Source organism: Condylura cristata, unplaced genomic scaffold (assembly GCF_000260355.1).
Source record: "Condylura cristata isolate star-nosed mole 26May11 unplaced genomic scaffold, ConCri1.0 scaffold00007, whole genome shotgun sequence".
Lineage (NCBI taxonomy): Eukaryota > Metazoa > Chordata > Mammalia > Eulipotyphla > Talpidae > Condylura > Condylura cristata.
Window position 1 is genome coordinate 61,885,651 of NW_004567108.1, and position 20,847 is coordinate 61,906,497.

At 31.7% G+C, this 20,847-nt stretch overlaps 1 protein-coding gene across 1 annotated transcript in view; it reads left to right on the forward strand.

Moving 5' to 3' along the window:
* The window catches only part of MAN2A1 (mannosidase, alpha, class 2A, member 1), a 162,456-nt gene that overhangs the window by 71,212 nt on the left and 70,397 nt on the right, over nt 1–20,847 (forward strand). Inside the window, exons 8-12 of the mRNA XM_004678365.2 lie at nt 1,758–1,935; nt 6,107–6,309; nt 8,982–9,164; nt 14,010–14,124; nt 15,349–15,416. Coding sequence (XP_004678422.1) covers nt 1,758–1,935; nt 6,107–6,309; nt 8,982–9,164; nt 14,010–14,124; nt 15,349–15,416 — 747 coding nt within the window. The remainder of the gene's footprint in view (nt 1–1,757; nt 1,936–6,106; nt 6,310–8,981; nt 9,165–14,009; nt 14,125–15,348; nt 15,417–20,847) is intronic.

A 20,847-nucleotide genomic window follows, 5' to 3' on the forward strand; every position in this document is an offset into this window, starting at 1 on the left:
CAGATTTCCTCCACTATACAGAAATACCATTCTTCATTAAGTTCAATTTTCGGTCTAGTACTATATAATTTAATGTGATAATGATTAGTATATGAGATGATACCATATTTCAGAGATTGATTTTCTATTGGTTCTAGCTAGGTTGACATTTCTCATCTGATAGTATAAGTGAAGAACGTATTACAGTTGTACATCTTCAAATATGTTGGTTAATTCATTTGTTATTAGTTCATCATGTACTTTGAGGATGGTAACAGGTGGTCTCCTGGCTGTCCCAGTGTTTATGCTTTCTGAGCAGGAACTTGAGAGTTGGATAGATGCCTAGGTGGGGAAAAGGATTTCACTACTATTTGTGATTTCTTTCTACTTACATTGTATTAGTTGTAAGATGTGCCATATCTTGTAGTGAACCCCAGGAAGTATTTAAATGGTGCTTTTTATGCTGGTTACCTGGGTGATTGAGTTGATGTATTCATTCAAAAGTTAAATTTGTTATTAGATATTTGGGGGTTCCCCCCCCTTATTTCTCTTGGTCTTATTTACCTTCCTGTGTGATAAATCTTGTGTTTTGTTTTTTTGTTTTTTTGAAACTAGTAATCAACTTTACATTTTTTGGTGAAATTTGGGATATTTTAAAAATACTACTAAATATTAAGTACTCTGCTAATCTCAAAAAATCTTGTATATTATATAAGGACATTATGATTATAGTTTGCTTACCAAAATATCTCAATTTTGCTGGTAATGTTCACAAAGCATTTTTAGAGCCTATCATTATAAAAAGATATGAGATCCTAAAATCAGTGAGGTGTTTTTATAAAATAAAATACTACTTTCCGCTGCTGATGTTTTTTAGTGTCTTCCATAAGTCTTTATAGTGTGAACTGGAGTTTACTTCTGGATAATCCTTGAAAGAAAAATTGGAGTTTTGGGTGAAGAACATATTTGTCATTTATTACTAACTTATAAAACTTTGGCATTATAAACATTGAGAACTACTTTGTGTGGTTAGTTTCATTTTGTCAGTCCTTTCTCTTAGGTGGTTTGTATTTCCAGACTTCCTGTAATGGTACCCCAATAAAACATTTCCCCAGAGGGTGTTTTGCAGAATGCTAGAATGTGAACTATAAAAACACAACCTGGAGAGGTCAAAAGCAAATTAAATTTTAACTCTTCATCTGTTGATCAGTACTGAGATGGATTTTGAATGAGGTCAGGACTCAGCTTATTGATGGCAGGTATTTAAGTGAGTTATTGATAGTTTCCTTTCTGTGAAGAGCAAATAAGGTTTTAGATTTAGTTTTTTCAGAATACCTTTTTTATGTTTTATCAGTCAATTTCAAATTAAAGACAGAAATTTTGACAAGGTAAACTTCACAGTTCATATAGATAGGAAATCCTTATTGTCTTCTTGAGCCAATTTTAAAATATGGTGTCTAGGATCTAGCAGTGAGTGGGCTGTAGGAAGGCATTGCTCTTCTGCCATCCCCTATAGTTGTATGTTAAAACTGGTGTTTATTTGATTGTTTCTCTAAGTGTAATTTGTTGAAAAGCTGTAGGGTTTCCCCTTGATAAGAATTTGTAAATCTATGAATCCTGAAAATTCGTATGGTAGTTTCAACTATCTCCTTAAAAATCATACTAATCTAGAATGTAGGTTAAAATGTACAGTATTTTTTTTTAATATATTATGGTTTTTAGGGCTTTTTTTTTGTCCTTTTCTTAATGCTATTCATATTTACCCTTTTCTTTTGTAGGGCTGAGATGCTTCTAGACCAGTACCGAAAAAAGTCAAAACTTTTCCGTACTAAAGTTGTTCTGGCCCCACTGGGAGATGACTTCCGCTACTGTGAACGCACAGAATGGGATCATCAGTTCAAGAATTACCAGATGCTTTTTGATTATATGAATTCTCAACCTAATCTTAATGTTAAGGTAATGAGAAAACATTTATATATGATACTCTATTCGTGGTTGACCCTTTGTTAGTAAATGAGAAAAAAGCATCAAATTAGTTTATTTGTCTGACATCCCAATATTTCTTCAGATATATACTTATATGAAAATATAATTTATTCAGAAGAATTGTCTTATACTATAGTAACATTAATAAAACTGTCCCTTTATTACTACTCCTTGAGGGTTAAAGAAGCATTTGTTTGGGCTTGGAAACATGCTATTAAGTTGTGATACTCATTTTTCAATGGTCCTGTTTTTCTGCCAGAAAATTTATTGTATATCTCTGACAGTTGTATCCTGATGATTTAATAGTAGATTGGCAGATGCAGATGAATACATAAAGAATTTTGCAAATAAATGTTTTATATCTAGAGAATACACTAGCATATTTTTTAAAGGGGAAGACTTTTATAATCATTTGCCTATTGTTCTTACTCTTTATTTTTCCCCTTATGGAAACCTTTAAACAAGATTACTTATCCCTCTTCCTGGAGTTATTTCAGAGCAAATATAAGAAATAATATAGCTTTGTCTGTAACAATTTTACTATATATAGCTAAATGATAAAATCTCTGTTTAATAAAAAACATAATGCCTTTGTCACATCTAAAAAATAATAATTCAATAATATGTCCTGATAAGATGCAAATTTTCTTGATCTCATAAAAACAGTCTTTAACAGATGCTTAGTGTGAGTCAAGATTCAAACAAGACCTTACATGAGAAAATTACCTAATTTTATTACAGTCACCTTTATGAAAGTCTAGATATATGAAAATACTCTAGAAAGGAAGTAATTTTACTTTGTAGGAAATTAGAAATCTAATGATAGGGCACAGCTTATGTAGTGAGAATTTAAGCTTATTAAGTTAACTTAAATAGTATTAAATACATAATAAGCAAACTTGAATATCATATTTGTCCAAGATACTTACAAGAAAATTTCTACCAGATTATGAACTTTAAGCAACAGTATCATGTTTAAATCATCTCTAATCTCAAAGATAAACTCATTCATGAAAATTTGATCAGAAGGGAGGGTGTATGAAAGTGGATTATGTGTCTTTTCGGTACTATTTTATTTCTTTTATATATTTTAAATATATATAAAATCTTTTTTTATCCAGATAAAAGTTATACAGGTGTGACTCCTTCACTTTGTGAGTTGTGTTTTTTTTTTTAATGGTTATCTTACAGTAAACAGAAATTATTAATTTTAACTACATCTACTATAATAATATTTTCCGTATGGTTAGTACTAACTATATTTTATTTTAGAAATTTTTGTTTGCACCATGGTTGTGAAAATACATATCTTACGAAGCTATTAACTAGAAGCTTTATTGTTTTATCTTCAACATTTAGGGCTACAGTCTGCAATTTGGAATTGATTATCATGGGTCATCTGACAGTAGTGATCAAGATAGGTATTTTAATTATAGGATATGTAGCACCATTTATTGAGAAGACATAGTTTGTCCATTGAGCGTAATTTTTTTCCATTTATGAGATTGAATTTGTGGGGTCCAGATTTCCCATTCAATTGTGTCTATTTGATTAATATCATACTTGCTAACTTCTTAGATTTTATCACAGATCTGAATATTTGATAGTTTTCTGATTTGCAATTCTCAAGATTGCATGGGCTGTTCCTAGCCTATGTATTCTTAAAATCAACTTTAAATTTCTACCCCCTCAAAAGGACAGATGAGTGGATTAGAAGCTGTGGTATATCTATACACCAGAGTATTACTCAGCTATAAGAATAAGATAAACTCTTGCTACTTGCAAGACAACAGAATTGGAAGGGATTATGCTAAGCAATATGAATACAAAGGAAAAAGACTTGGATTAAAAAAATTAAAAATAAAGAACAAACAAATCTAAATAAAAATCTAAACAGAAACAAACCCTACACATCAGACTATAGATTAGCCTACAATATGGGGGAATGTAGGGGAAGTGAGGGAATGGATTAAAGTAGAGGATTATGAGTCCTTTGGTGATGAATAGGTTGTGGTAACACTGAAAAGGTGTGAACTCACTCTGTAAATCTCATCTACAGTGTAGTTAAACCAACATTACCTCATTACCAGCATTACTCAACATGATCTCAGTTAAAAAAGAATAAAATAAAAATAATAGAGTACTGCTGAAGTGAAAAAAAGAAAACAACATAGTATTAATGCCACATATGCATGCAATATATGCTAATATTATGAGTATTATTACATCGTACTACTATACTGAGCTATTACAATACTATTCTAGGATAAGAAAATCATCATATTACTCAGTCACATTCTATAACTATATAATAGAGAAAGTTGATGATGTTTTGTGTAGATACAACAGAAGAATGCAGGGGAATTCATGTACAGGAAAATTCAGATAAGAAAAATCCCTTTCTGTTCAAAATTTAGGGATATATGGCAAGCTACAGAGTTAAGCATAAAGATAATTCAATTAAGTTTCAGTATTAACCAGGATGAAAATACTTCTTGGTATTTTTTTTTTTTTTAAGATTTATTTACTTATTCAGGAACTAGGATACAGGCCAGAGGTGTGGGAGCTGAGAGGATTCCCCAGAACAGAGTGGAAAGCAGAGGGGAACAGTGAGTAAGATAGGAGATGTCTGCTGTGCCATGTGAGTCAGCTCCCTGGCTCCTGATAGCTTCATAGTGCTGAGATTAAGCCCCTTACAACACCAGGGAAGCCCCATTCTTCTTCATGGTAATTTTAAAGAGTAAAATTTATATAAGTAGACAAATGGACTTTTTCACAAACATTGAAATCTGAAGTTCTGAAAAATAATAATGTACACTTGAGTTATTTCAAAAACTTCGTAATCACTCCATTATAGATTAGTAAACTGAGGAACAGTTGTCTAATGCATACTGTTTTTTGTGAAACCAAAGTAAAAGTAGATAATATAGTTGAAATTTGTATTTCTTTAATATGAACATAAAGACTCAAATAACAATCTCTTACTGTTAACAAAATTTACTTTATCATAAATATGTAATATGTGTTTGTCTTACTAAATCTCTTGTTTTCTAATTGGAATCATGCCTTTAGAGTGGAGACATGATAGTTAAAACCTACAACTTTGCTTGCCAGTCATATTTTAAAACTTTTTACTGATAAAACCTTACTAGCTACAACATAGAGTGGCACAGAAGCACTGTATAATATGCCCAGGCACATTAGGTAGAGATAATACATACCATCTGAATCCTGATTCAGCACTTTACTTCTTTCTCTAGAGTGCCTACTGTTTTTATATATTCTTAATAATTTTTTCTACTACATTGAATCAAAATAACTTTCAGGTGTATATATGTGTCTCTGTGTGTGTTTGTGTTTTTATATGTAAAAGGAAGGAAACAACATGAAATTTTAAAATGAAATTCATTCCCTGTTGAATTATGTATTTATTTCAAATCATAGTTATGGTCTTTGTATCTGTATACTGTCTTTGTCATGTATAATGTTCCTTTCTCCTTTGATTTGTAGAACATTTTGGACACAATGGATTTATCTCCTGGTAATTTTAATCTTTAGTTTAAAAGACCTTTTTGTTTCAATTGTCAACTTTGCAGTTTTTATCACTTTGTGTTTTACTCCTACTCATTGTATCTTCTGATATAAAAAGTCAGGTTTTTTTTAAATGATCTGCAGAGTTTTTTTCCTATTCTTTGTAAGAACTCAAACTGAGCATATATCTGAGTATACCGGTATACTTAATAACTGTAACAAATTTTTCTTCCAGACTGTGGAACATTTTGCTCAAATATGTCTTTCATTTTTCCTCATTCCTCCAACTTTTATTTATTTATGAACTGTTTTATGCCCTTATCCTTGTACACTTATTTTGGAGTTTTATAAGGCTTTTTTAGATCCTTAAATTTGGTAACTCCAAATGACTCTTGTAACTAACTTCTCTCAAACTTGATGTGGGTAAAAGAAAGAGTCATTAAGTATTTTCTCCTGATTTTGAGTTTTGTAAATCTGAGCTTTATTCATCTTACCTTGAAATCACATCTTAAATATTTATTCATGACTTCTTTTCGATGTTAGAGATAATTTTAAGATAGTATAAATAATTGAAGCGTACCTTTGCTTTTTTTTTTTTTTTTTTAACTAGATACAATTTGGGACTTTGTCCGACTATTTTGATGCAGTGGATAAAGAAAATGCAGCCAGCAAAGAGAATAGCCAATTACTTTTCCCTGTTCTAAGTGGAGATTTTTTCACTTATGCCGACCGAGATGATCACTATTGGAGTGGTTACTTTACATCCCGGCCCTTTTACAAACGATTGGATAGGATACTGGAATCCCATTTAAGGTATTATTACCTTTAGATATCTACATTTATTAATTCACTTCTTTGATGTTAGCATAGTCTTTTCAGTACAGTTTTGCATAATACATGACACTTATGCAGTGTTAGGATGTGTTTAATGTAATTGTGAAATTTTAATACAATCAGAGAGCTGCTTCCACAGCATAATTGAATTATTATATGAGTGTTTTTTTTTCTGGAAATTGAAGCAGTTCATTTTAATTAGATATTCTGGGAATTATAATCTATGCTTTATATTTTTCTAATTTATTACTTGCAGTATTTTCATGCCATCATACTATTCAGTGATATTGACACATGTATCTGCAAGTCAGTGTTCTGCAGGTTGTATATCAAAATATCAAGTGTTATCTCAATGTCCAAATGAATGTATTTTATTGTTAGCAAATGTCAGAGACTGCATCTCCATTCTCATTTATTTGAAATGCATTTCTATAAGTATGATTTTCTGCTTAGAAAAACAAAATTTGAAAAAGATGAGAACTGATAGAGGCAGAGCAATTGGTTGAAAAGGAAACTGACATGGAAAAGAGAAAAATCAATACAAACCAAAATACTAAATGAGTTCTATTTTGTAGAATTTTCACTCACTCTCTAGTGTTTTATTACAGTGATAGAGATATTTTATTCCTATTTCTGTAGTATTTAATAGGCAACTGCTAGCTACCTATTAGCATACCATGTAACCATGGAGCATCTGAAATGTGGCTACGGTGGCTAAGGAATAACTCTTCATTTTAGTTTAGTTAATTTAATGTAGTTAGTCAAATGTGACTTGTGATTGTCACCATAAAGAGTACAGGTCTTAGTGAATTTGATAGGTTTTTGGTAAAAGTCCCTCAGATTACTAAGACTTTACCTAGGTTCCTAGGTGTGTGTAGCCTAGAACAGTAATGAATTCCTTTCATGAATTCAAGGTGACTAATTTGCATATGATTCTCAGTCTTAAAAATAAAAAAAGTTATAACTACCTGTTTGTAAACTGTAGTAGATATTGAGTACACTTTGGATCCCTTTTATAAAAATGATGAAGGGTTGTACTTTAGTATTTTTATGTTTGCTGTTGTGCTTCTGTTAATTTTAGCAGCTTAAGTTTTGACTGCTTTTTTTAATATTCATAAATATTAAAATGTTGAATACATTTTATTGTACTTATAATAAATGTATAACAATTTAATATACTAAATACATTCTTAAACAGTAGTTATATATTATAGAATATTATACGTTCTTACTTAAATGAATATTGATTAGTTATCTGTTATGGTATTCTAAACTATGATGAAAACAGAGCAACTACTAAATATAAAGGAGAAGAAAATATTTTTTAAATCAACTGTTTTACATTTTGCCGTATCAGCTTTTTATGTACTCTTTTCAAATTCAGAAATTTTTGCATACACACCTACCATCCGTTAATTTAAACATTTTGACTCCCATATTATGAAATTCATAAGTGTTGAAATTTAAAGTGAAGCTTATTTTGTGTATTTTTATTATTTCAACAATTTTAAAGAAGTCAGCTTTTTAACAGAAAAGGTATCTTGAGCCTCTCCTTTTCATATATCTTGATACATTTTCTATTTGCCTTGATTCTCTCCAACTGTAAGATGTTTGTTAGGAAGAACTTCCTTACATTTTTTTTAAACCTTTAATATCTCTTTATTATTTTTAAAATATTTTATTTATTTTTGTGTAGAAGAACTAGGGTGTCAGTCAGAGATGAGGAGATTGAGAGGATTCACCAGAAACAAAGTGGAGATCAGAGTAGGCGAGTTTACTGAAATACACTGATGACGGGAGAAGCAGGAAAGACAGGGGAGGTCTGCTGAGCCATGTGTGTCAGCACCCTGACTGTGGATCAAACACAGACAATTGCACTCAGGCCATTGTGGTGATAGTGTAATAGCACTGAGACATACCCCTAGCCACCAGGGAGGCCCGAATCTCTCTTTTTAAAGTACTTTTTAGAAGTCTATCTTGAACTATATCTTGTCATTAAAAAGATGGGAAATCTATACATTTAAATACTTGCTTAGAAAGTAGTCTTACATTAAGCTATTCTTTTTTTTAAAATAAATGAGAACTCAATTTGTGTTATCCTTCAGTTTATATTACTCTATTCTCTATTATATGTTATTATTTCACATTTAGACTAACTCTTGTCAGTGAAACATCATTTTACTCCTAGTCTCTCCCTCTTGTGACCATTCTTTTTCTACCATGTCTTTGGAATGTGTATTTGTGAGAGTAAATATTTATGACCATGTTCATGGTATATGTGATGCTCTCAGAGAGAAGCAAGAACAGAGATATTTATCCAGTACCGATGGCTGTGTTGAGATATTTTTTCAATATGTTATATATAAAAAAAACCTATTTTGCTATTACTAATGGGTACTGCATTTTGTAGGGTCATCTAGTGCAAGGTTCCTGTGTACCAACATAGGCAATGTTCTTTGACAGTTGAGAATTAAGATTTATAGGGTAGATACAGTTGTGTTTTTAGAAGTGCTTCTCGTCAACGTCCTTCTCATATTTGTACCAAAATTGTGGATTTAAATTTTTTTAATGTTATCATTTCCATACATTTTAGATAGTAAGCTAAGATACTTTCTTTGAAATAAAAATTAATTACTGTTTTATGCAATTAGGGCTGCTGAAATTCTTTACTACTTCGCCCTGAAACAAGCTCAGAAATATGACCTAGGTACATTTCTTTCATCATCACATTACACGGCACTGACTGAAGCCAGAAGGAATTTGGGACTGTTTCAACATCATGATGCTATCACAGGAACTGCAAAAGATTGGGTCGTGGTGGATTATGGAATCAGGTAATATAATTATTGAAAGGTGATCTTAAAATTGAATAAACTGAGTCTTCAGACATTTTGAGTCATGAGCTTATAACTTTTGATGAAGTTGTTAATTAATGGATCTTCAGGGCACATTAATAAATGTTATAAAAAGCAACACTATTTTTCAGAACATTTTTCATGGGATTTTTATAAAATACTAGCTTTCCTAACTTGTATTGCAGTACATTTCTGCAAAGAGGATAGTAAAAGTCATTCTTAAAACTGATGGCACTTTTCCCCTAAGTATAGTGTGATAATTGATACTACCTTCTTGACCAAAAATTTGGAATCACATGATGAATCATAATTTAGGGAGATAAAGTGTCTTACCTTGTTGTGGAACATTTAATATCTGTATCATGTTCATTTGTTTCTGGATAGCTTGTTTTTGTTTTTGTTTTTTTAAGATTTATTTATGCTTACAGAACTGGGGTACAGATGAGAGGTGTGATGGGTGAGAAGATTTACCAGAGACAGAGTAGGGAGCAGAACAGGCAGATCTACTGAAATACACTGCTGAGAATAGCTTGATTTTTCAAAGGGGGAGAGTAAACCTAAAAACAGTAAACCTAGTAAACCTAAAAACCATAAACCTAGACGCATCACCAGAAAATACAATGAACCCAGAGACTTTGACATATATGGCTTGAATTTTATATTAAAGCCATCTTTTACTATTTGAAGATCTGTCAGATAAATGAAGGACTGGAAACCTAGTTCCTTTCATATTGCAAAATTGAATACTAAGATGATACAATACAGACTGTGTTTCATAGTAGCAGAGGATTTTGCAAACAGAACCTGCTTATAATGGACTTTTTGTGATAGTGAAATTTCCATTATTTTGCCAATTTGGGTATCATGCAATAAGATCAATGTATAGAGCAGTCTTACATTGGAGAAGGAATTTTGAGTATTGTTTCACTATCATTTTGGACTATTCTTCGAAATATTTTCCCTCTCAAAAATGGTATGGTTTGATAATATTTTTTAAATCATTGAGATTATGCTGTGATTTTTCTTATAATACAGGTTTGAAAAGTGAATATACTTATTTTTAAAAAAAATATTTATGAATACAAGAACTGAGGTGTGGACCAGGGATGGGGGCGTGGTAAATAGATTCACCAGAGACAGAATGGAAGAGGCAGATCTACTGAAATATACTGCGGACGGGAGCAGCGGGTGAGGTAGAAGATGTCTTGAACTCTGCTGTGGCATGTAGGTCACTTCCTTTGTGGGGGATCAATCTCATGCTGCAAGCTGGTGATAAGTGCTGAGACAAATCTTTGTGCCACCAGGGAATGCCGATGAGTGAATATCCTTTTTAAATATAACCACATGTGGAAAGTGTTTACAGCACATATACTCAACATTAAGCAATTATTTGCAAATGATCAATTACTAATTGTAATAAATGTTAATTTTTATTTATAGTATTTTGACTGCCATGCAATTGGGAAAAAATATCCTAAGAATCCTTTCAGTGACTTGAGTCCTTAAAAATATATTTGAGGGCCCTCCCTGGTGGCGCAACGAGTTAGCACACAGCACTGCAAGCAAGCGCAGCTGCTTTGGTGCCAGTTTGATGCCCGGCTCTGGAGGTGACCCATATGGCGCTGCAGACCTCTCCTGACCCATCAGCTGCTCCCCTCAGCAGTGTACTTCGTCAGTCTGCCTGTTCTGTTCCCCACTCTGTCTCTGATGAAGCCTCTCACTGCCCCTGCACCTCTGGCTTGTACCCCAGTTCTGTATGAATAAATAAATCTTAAATATATATATATATATATTTATATTTGAGGCAGTATCTTGAGTGTTTTTCAGCTTGTGACAAATATATCTCATATCCACCTACTGAAGGTTGGTGGAATTAAACTGGAAAGTTCACACTATGACAGTGATGTTTTTTTTTTCCCATAGAAAAACAATTTTGTTAGTAAGGCCAGAACGTCCATTTTTCCTTTTTATCTGATATCTACTTGGTTTATAGGGAATTTAAAAAATCAAACCACAGTAGAGCTCCTAAGAGTCAGTAGAGAAGTCATTCTCCTACACTATTTGTTCTCTATCTGATTGCAGTACTGAAAGAAATTTAAATGTAGGTCATTGAACTTTTGTTTCAAGACATCTTCTGTCTCATAATCTTTCCAGAAGCCTGTCTCCATAGTTCTTCCATCTTTTTATATTGCATTTAGCATGTAAAAACATTCCTTTAAAGTCCTATCTTACTGAAAAAGATACAATAATTCTCAAATTGTACTTGACATTTGTAAATATGCTTTGTGAACATGATACATCTCATTGTAAAGTCATAAACAATTATCGAGTCATTAGCACAGATATTTTAAGTAGGATATTTCAAAACACTAGTTAGGGAATTATAAACAAAGAGACAGTTAGCATTGACTATTATTTTGTTATTTGAATGTTGATTACTATTTATTCATATGTAGACAGAAATGTCTGGAACAAATAAGTTAAGGATTGCATTTGACTACTGGTAATAGCAACCCCAAGAGAATATATTTATATTTTTATACATGTGAAGAATCCTTCAATGTAAGGGTAACTCTTAAAGTCATGCTCTCAGCCATATGCCCAATATTTATATATAATTATAAATTGCAGATCAGGAATACATTATAGCATATTCAGAAGTTAATTCTAATCATGTTATAAAAATAAACTGTGATAATGTTTGTAATAGATGTTCAACTTTGAATAATGTGGTCTCTGTAGAGGAGAAGAAATGATAATGAGGTTAGTAACAGAAAGATTTAGAATTCTGCCAATTCTTAAATTGTAATTAAGGTAGGAGAAAAACTAACAAAGTTTGATCTTAAAATAGATCAAACTATTGAATGACAAATAGATGACTAAACATCAACAATGATAGTGGACTAGAAGTCTGATTCTTAGGTAATGTTCCATTATAGTAGAAAGACGGCATGATAAAATATTAGAAGCTCAGAGAAATCCAACATTAATGAAATGTTGAAACATAAAAATTTTATTTTACTCATTCTTTTCCAAATGTATTCTCTGTGTTTAGTTTATTTTAACTTTAAACAGCTTTATGTGTCCAGAGAAAGCATTTGGAGAGAATCTGTGCAACTCTTCAGCACTCATTGTGTTGGCAAACTGTATATGCATTAAAGATGTGAACATTGATTCATGGTATTCACTCAGTTTAATTCTGGTTGTTTAAAGTAAAATACATTAAAAAAAAATTTTAGCCGATGGAAAACATTGCTTTAGTCTGCAGATTCAGATGGCCTGGATAGCTGTGCAGATAAAAACATAAATTTATATTGAGGGACTTGTTTCTGTAACTGAACTACATTCATACAGTATATCAGTATATTGGGAATACTTGCTGCCATCTAGTAAGACATTTGAATAAACCAAGAAAGTAGCTGAAAGATGACCTGAATTCAAATCTGTAAAATTTAGTACTATTAGATATAGATTTATATATAAATTCATTTAATTAACAACTCTTGATTACGATCATTTTGGTCTTTGAAAGTAATCTTAACGCAGTAAGTTATTTCTAGTTGTTTCTACTTTTGCTATTACTACTTCATTCTGGGAAAAAAAATATTTTTAAGCATCTAAAAAAGTTTTATTGGGAAAAGTATATGTTTCTGTCAGTAATAGGCAATGTTCCAATGGTTAATTAACAACATAATTGTAAAGGTTTCTTTGTGTGATTTCTTCTGGTTGAGTTTTTTTAGGGATGCCTGCTCTCTAAAACCTTAGTTAAAAAGATAAAAAAAAAAAAAAAAAAATGGCCCTCCCTGGTGGTGCAGCGGGTTAAAGCACAGCACTGAGAATCTAAATCCACTTCCGCATGAGTTCGATTCCCGCCTGCCCCGGAGGTAGACCTCTCCTGACCCGCCCGCTGCTCCCCTCAGCAGTGTACTTCCATGATCTGCCTGTTCTGCTCCCTACTCCGTCTCTGGTGAATCCTCTCACCCTCCGCAACTCTGGCCTGTACCCCAGTTCTGTATGAATAAATAAATAAATCTTAAAAAAAAGATAAAAAAAAAAACAAAGCAGATTAAAAAGATAAAAAAAAAACTTAAATTATTTCCCCATGTGTAGTACTTCAACAGTAACTGATAATGTCCAAGATTACATTCAAGAATTGGTCTGGAGTCAGTTGATTCATATGTATCCCTCAGAATTCATATGTCTCCCTTTAGTTCCTCAGATACAAACTATCTTTCACAATTTCAATGATGAAAAAGACTAACAAGGACAAAGACAATTTCATTATACAAATGTGGGAAATCTCCCCTTCCTATTTCTTTTGAACATAAACATGAAACTAAAATCAGTAAAATAACTTTCAATTTTTCACGTATCAGAATTTTTTGAAATGTGTATTGATTGAGTTTTCTTGTGAATAAGTATTTAAACTCATATCTTTTGTTAATTTTTCAACCCTTGTTAATGGTTATTCTAAAATAAAACATCAAAGCATTGCTTTTCAGTAGAATGCTGTAAAGCAATTGGGATGTTGTACTGATTTAGTTTGATATTCAGAGAAAGTATAAAAAGTTTGAGTAACTCTTTGAGCTTAAAGTACCCAGAAAATTTTTTATTTTAAATGAATCCCTGTTAGTGTTCTTGTGATTATCCTTTTTTCCTACATATTTGGTTCTGGGTATAAGAGTCAATTTATAGGTTATTATAAGTTTTAATTTATGAATATGGAATGAAGTCAATGGTGAATTGGCCATTATTAATAAAGTGAAAATACCATTGGCAAATGTTTGAGTTACTTCTCATACTAGTGAAATTTTTGTTTTATAGACTCTTTCACTCCTTACTGAGCTTGAAGAAGATAATTGGACATTCTGCACTGCTTCTTATTTTGAAGGATAAGCGCTCATATGACTTATTCTCTTCTGATACCCTCCTAGACATGGTTAGTTGATGTCTTCTGTATTCATTATAGAAATATATATCATTCCTTTATTTTTGGATTGGAAAAGATGAGATGCTTAATGAATAGAAATATTATAATAGGATTATTTGTACATTATTTGTAGGAACTTACTGTATGTGGAAAACATGCATTTTTTCATATATGTAAGTGATTTGTGGTATGCAATAAATCTTAGCATAAAAATAAAATAATAAACTTAATTTCAAAGTATTCAAATCTAACAGGTTTTTAGAACATTATGAAAATTATATTGTAAGGTAACTGGATTTGGCTATTTCACTTGATTTTAATTAGAGGCCCCTTAATATATGAAGTTATGTTAATCCATAATTTGTTCTTTCCTAATTTCAATTTGAGTGGCCCTAAATTGTCTTCTGTTTTGAGAATGAATTGATGGAGTGCTATAAGCAATACTGAGAATGTGTAAGATAGATAACTGACTGAGAAAATAGGACATAGCCATTAGTTTTGTATCAATCTCTGTGCTTAATTTTATTATGGACCTTGGAAAAGTTATTTAATAACTAGCTGTGAGCTTCAATCCATTTATCTGTAAGATGGGATAATACCTCTGCTAGCTTCTAATGTTAGAACAATCAGATCAGATTAATTGTATCAGAAAGTGCTCTGAGAGGAAGAACATGCAGTTCTATAGTCAGAAAGAAAGTGTGGTTTATTGCAACCCTCTTTACACTTCTTGATAACTCAGGTACTTAAAATTCAATTTGTCATTAGACTATAGTGAGTGATAGATGTTAAAGTTTTACATGTAATTTGAATTTATGTATATGAAATAATATTTAATTTAAATGTTTCATATACTGATGTTTATAGTTAAGTTGTGATTATACATGTTGATACTAAACATGCAGTAGATACTAATTTCTTAAGGATATGAAAAATGAACCAGAGTAATAAGGATTTTTTGCTGAATTGTTCCTAGAACACTGATCTACGTGGTTCTTAAATGCAGCTACCCCTTATGAACTGCAGTTTCTAAATTCTTTATTGAGAATATTTAATTCTAAATATACACATGAACATGTGCACATATAACAATTACTTATTTTGAACTTTCATGGACTGTAAAAAGGATTTTTTTCTGCTGAGCTCATTTTAAGATCTTTTGCTAAGTACTATTATACAGCCTATTTTGAGATTAAGTTTTAAAAGTAAATTAAAAATCTTTGTTCATTTTTGTAGGATTTCAAACAAAAGTCCCAAGGTTCTTTGCCACAAAATAATATAATAACTTTGAGTGCAGAGCCAAGGTAAATATATAATTTCTTATAAACTTTTACTGTTTTCTGCCTTGATTATTTTTTCTTTCATGATTCTCTTCCTTCTCTAGGCAGCAAGTGGTGCTATTTCATTTAGTCAATTTTCTTATTTAAGATTTTCTGGATAAATGAATTTTCTCCCATAACTGTTATATTTATGCTAACAGCTTATTATATTGATTATTGAATAACTATTATACAATATTTCTTACAGATATTTGACAAAGTATGGTATGATGTCACTTTATGATAAAAAGAAACCCTTATCTTTCTAATAATCAAAATTTTATATAATTAGATTATATTCTTTTGTGATTAATTTTAATTTACATACTATGTTTGCAACAATATCTTATTCTATCTTTTAAATAAAGGAACAAATTTAATTATTAGAATATAAGGTTTATGTAAATTGTTTACTGGATAACTATTTTCATGCTGGTTAAACTTCATTTTTAACATTATTGATTTATGTTAAAAAAAAAAGGAAAAGGTGTTCTAAATAGAAAGCTATTATTACTTTTTACAAATGAATGAAGAATAATGAGAAAAGTAATTCATAGTTTTCTCTAGGTATACTTTGTTAAATGTATATAAAAATAAATGGAATCAATATTACCATGAGGTTTACTATTGGTATACAGTTGAGATTTCAATGAAGCATAAAGTGAAGCATTATCTGACTAAATTTTTCACTAAGTAGACACTTAGCTCATACCTTAAGCAAGAAAAGTGGTTTTTACTAATATAGAATATCACTAAAAGTGTCACTAAAGTAATACTATTGATGTCATAAATAATCTTTCTTTTGGCCAGAAAGTTTTTAAGTCTTCAGTGTAATGCCTTGCAATAGTCTTAAAAGTCTCAGATTGCCAAGTTTAGTAAAAACAAAAGAATGTTACTAACACAGTAACAAAAGAATGTTACATAACACAGTTGTCTATGTGTTAAAATAAGAAATGGTTTGAAGCGTTTGGAGCTGTGTGTTCTTTATTGAATATTGTGCTCCTAATTAACTGTGGTATCAGTAAATTTGGTATAATCCTAATTAGCTTTCTTTCCCTTTTCCTACTTCAGTGGTGGAAGATCTTTGTTTTTGTTGTGTATAAGAATGACTTATGCAGTTAACAGTATTCATATTCTGTCACCACCCATTATTTCTCTGATGGGTGCTTATTAGGGTGGGTGGGATGAGATGGGGATGGGACTATAATGATTTAGAGGGGGAGACAGACTCTGTCTCTTTCTTCTATACAGTCTAGTTTCAACCAGTAGAAAGTAATGATTCAGCTGCTGAAATGGATTATTTTTTTCCCTTGTTGAGCTGTATGAGTTATTTATAAATCTTTGGTTTTGACCCTGTGCTGGATTTGTGATGTTCAAAAATCTATCATTCAGTAGGATGGTTTTTTTTTTTGTTTTGTTTTCACCAGTTTCTTTTTCTGTACGAAACATTCTAATTTGATGTAGTCCCATTTATTTTCCCTTGTTTTGTCAAGTTCCCAAAGACATCACTTAATCAATAACACTTGGTGTTTTCCCTCGATATATTTTGTGGTTTCAGTATATAATCTATTTGAATTAAATTTTGTGTTTGGAGTGAAATGTTAATATAGTTTCTTTTGCCTATGGCTGTTCAATTCCAGTGCTGTTTTGGAACCAGCTTTCCTTTCTCCATTATGCACTCTTGGCTCTTTTGTCATAAATTAACTGTCCATATAAATGTGGGTGGCTTTATAGGCTCTCAGTTCTATTCCATTGGTTTATGTGTCTTTTTTATTCAGTGTGACAAGAACTGGGGTCTAGACCAGAGGTGTGTGGTTGATGAGAGGATTCACCATAGATACAGTGTGGAGCAGAACAGATGGACCCATTGAAGTACACTGCTGAGGGGAGCAGCGGACAAGATAGGAGAGGTCTGCTGCACCTTGTGGGTTAGCTCCCTGGCCAGCGATAGAACTCGTATGTTTCAGTGACTGGCAATAGCTTGATAACTCTAAGACTTTAATCCTTGTACCACCAGGGAGGCCCAGTTCCATACGATTTTGATACCATAGTTTTGTATTATAGTTTGCAAATTGGGAATGTAGAACCTCCTTTCTTTTATGTCAGAATTGCTTTGGGTATTTAGGGTCTTTTATGGTTCCATATGAATACCATTATTGTTCTGTTTATTTGAAGAATGCTATTAAAACATTATTGTGCATTGAACTGGTATATGACTTTAGTAGGATGAATTACATTGAATTGGCATATTGCTTTAGAAAGACTGACATTTTACTAATGTGAGTTTTTCAAGTCCATGAGTGGGGATTTCTTTCCATTTTCTGCCTTATATTTCTTTTTATAATGTCTTTCAGTTTTCATTGTACATGCTTTTTACTTCTCTTGTTACATTTATTTCTGGTACTTAATTCTTTTTTATATATGGGATAATTATATAAATGGGATAATTGTCTTGATTTCTTTCTTTTCTGGTTGTTTTCATAAAGGACACAGTCTGTTTTTGTAGCTTGCCATGTATTGTATTGATTTATTATTCCTAATCGGTTTTTAGTGTAGTCTTTAAATTTTTCTATTCGTGTTATATCTTACACAAACAGTGATAATTTTACCACTACTTTCTCAGTTTAGGTTTCTGTTAAACTTTTGCTGTGTCAGTCGATTTACCAGAAATTCCAACAGTGTTTTGAATAGTAGTGGAGGTAGTTGACATCCTTCTCAACTGATTGTAGAAGAAAAGCTTTAAAGTTTTCACCATGGAGTATGTGGGTTTGTCACATGGTATGTATGCCTTTATTAAGTTGCAGTATCATCCTTACATCTCAAAAATGAATCTGACTTGGTCAGGATGTCTGATCCTTTAACCCATTTTTGTTTCACTTTGCTAAGATTGTATATGTGTGTGCTTTATGTCTGTTCTGTTCTTTAGAGACATTGGTCTTTAATTTTCACTTTTTTTTTTTGGTGGTACCTTGTCTATTTTTTGGTTTCAGGGGAATGTTGATCCCATAACATGCATTTGGAAAGCATTCCCTAGTCCTCAATTTTTTGGACAAGTTTTAGAAGGGTAGATATTATTACGTATTTGAAGGTTAGGTATAACCCAACGATTGAAACATTTCCTTCTGTGGTTCTGCTTTCTTGGGAGAGTTGTGATTACTGTTTTAATTGCCTTGCTTATACATGCTCTGTTTAGGTCTTCTCCTACCTGATTCAATAAATAATGGTTGTTATTTTTTGAAAATGTTCACTTTTTTAAAATTATCTAATTTTAGCTTATCATGATCCTCTCTATGTCTGAGATGGTTCCTGTAACTTTTCTTTCATTTCTGATTCTAGTTATTAATCTTTTCTCCTTTTTTTCCCGCTTAGTCTAGTGAGAACTTTATTTTGTTAATCTTTTTAAAGAAGCAGCTTTCAGTTTTATTGATCTTTTAGTCTGTCTCTTAACTTTCTTTCATTTATTTCTGTTCTAGCTTTTATTATTTCATTCCTCCCCCCCCCCCAGGAGAGTTTGGTTTCATGTATTCTTTTGTTTATCTAGTTCCTTCAAATGTAAAGTATCATTACTTATTTTACTTCTCCATTGTTTCTTAAAGTTTGGCTGTGTACATCTCTCTCTATAATACTTTGTTTCATTCCAAAGGTTCTGGTACCTGCTGTCTTCGTTTTCATGTGTCTCTAGATATTTTTAAGTTTCCCCTTTAATTTTCTTGTTAGTCCAGTACTTATTCAGTAACATCTATTCTTAATGTATTTGTGATTTTTTTCAATTTTTGTGTTTGACTTCCTATTGGTACTGTTGTGATTAGTGAAGAAATTATTTCAGTTCTCATTAATTCATGAACACTTGTTTTGAGGCCAGCTGTGTGGTCTCATTCACTTGAGAAGAATGTGTGCTCAGCTTTTAGTGGGCTCGGTGCCCTTTTAATACCTGTTAGCCTATCTGGTCTATCCCCTTATTTAAGTCTACTGATTTTCTGTCTGGTTGATCAATCCTTTGATTAATAGGGTGCTGGAGTTCCTGATACTATTATGTCCACATTAAGGTTTGTTAAAGGTTTGATTCTCCTTTGTTTGATACATATATATATATATATATATATATATATATATATATTTATAAATCTATGACTTACTGTTATATTGTAATCCCTTAATTATGGTATGTTTCATATCTGTCTCTTATTAACTTTTATTATGACTGGAAGTGTATTTTGTATAATTGTAACTATTCCTTCCTGTTTTAGGGTATGATTTGCTTGTACTAATGCTTTCCATCCTTTTACTTTGATACTATATTTATCTTTGGAACTCATGGGATCTCCTGCAGAGAGCAGAAGGTTGGATTTTGTTTTCTCATCCAATCATTCCTTTTGATTTGTGAGTTCAGTCCATTACATTATAAATATTTATATATGAGGATTTGCTACTGCCATTTTGCTTACTTTTCTAGTTCTTGACTACTTATTTCAATTTTTTAAATTCTGTGAGTTCACAGAATTCTTCTGTGAATATTTTCAAATTCTGAAAGTCCATAGAATTCTTCAATTCTTCTGTTTGGTCTGATCTTCCTTTTGGATAGAAGAACTTTTTGAAACAGTTCTTGTTTGGGAGGTTTAGTGTTAACAGATTTCTTCAGCTTTCGTTTGTCTAAAAAGACCTTTATTTTACCTCTCATGACCTTCAATATTGTTTTTTTTTTTTTTTTGAACTCCTTATTGTTTCACTGCTGTGCACCTTTATGTAGATTTTATTTGCACTTTTATAATGAAGGATTTTTTTTAGGTTGTATAATTGATGTATTCCCCAATATTTAGTTTCTCTCTAATAATGCTTTTAGTATGCTCAGTTACACTCTCTCTGCTTCTTTGGTACCCATTGTCCTTCTGTTGCCTTTCCTGTTTGAGTGAAATAGTTCTCATGGTGATTTTTTTTTCCCCCTAAGTCGTCTCTCTCTCTCTCTCTCTCTTTCTCTTTCCACCTGAATCATTTACACATTACTATGTTTGAAGTTACTGATTTATCTTCTGTTTGGTCTATTCTGCTTCCAAAGGTTCTTATATCTCTTTCGAGCTCTTTACATCTTCTTAGTTAAAGTTTCAATTTGCACTTCTGTCCATTTATTTTCTCTTTCTTTGTGTTCTTTATATCATAAGAACAGATTTTATCTGTTTATAGGGAGATATACTATTCCATGTCTTTGTGGTGGTTTCTTGATCAATTTTCATTTCTTCTGCTCTCATAGTCCCATGTGTTCTTGAAGTACTACGCAGTCTACTTTTCATTCTAGTTCACTCTGGGTTTCCATATCCGAGAATGGCAGTCTGTGTGCTGTCAGTGCACTTTATCAGGTCAGTACCAGTACCCTCTTCCTCTTCCTTTCCTATTTTAAGCCATTGTGTATGTGTTGTTTGAA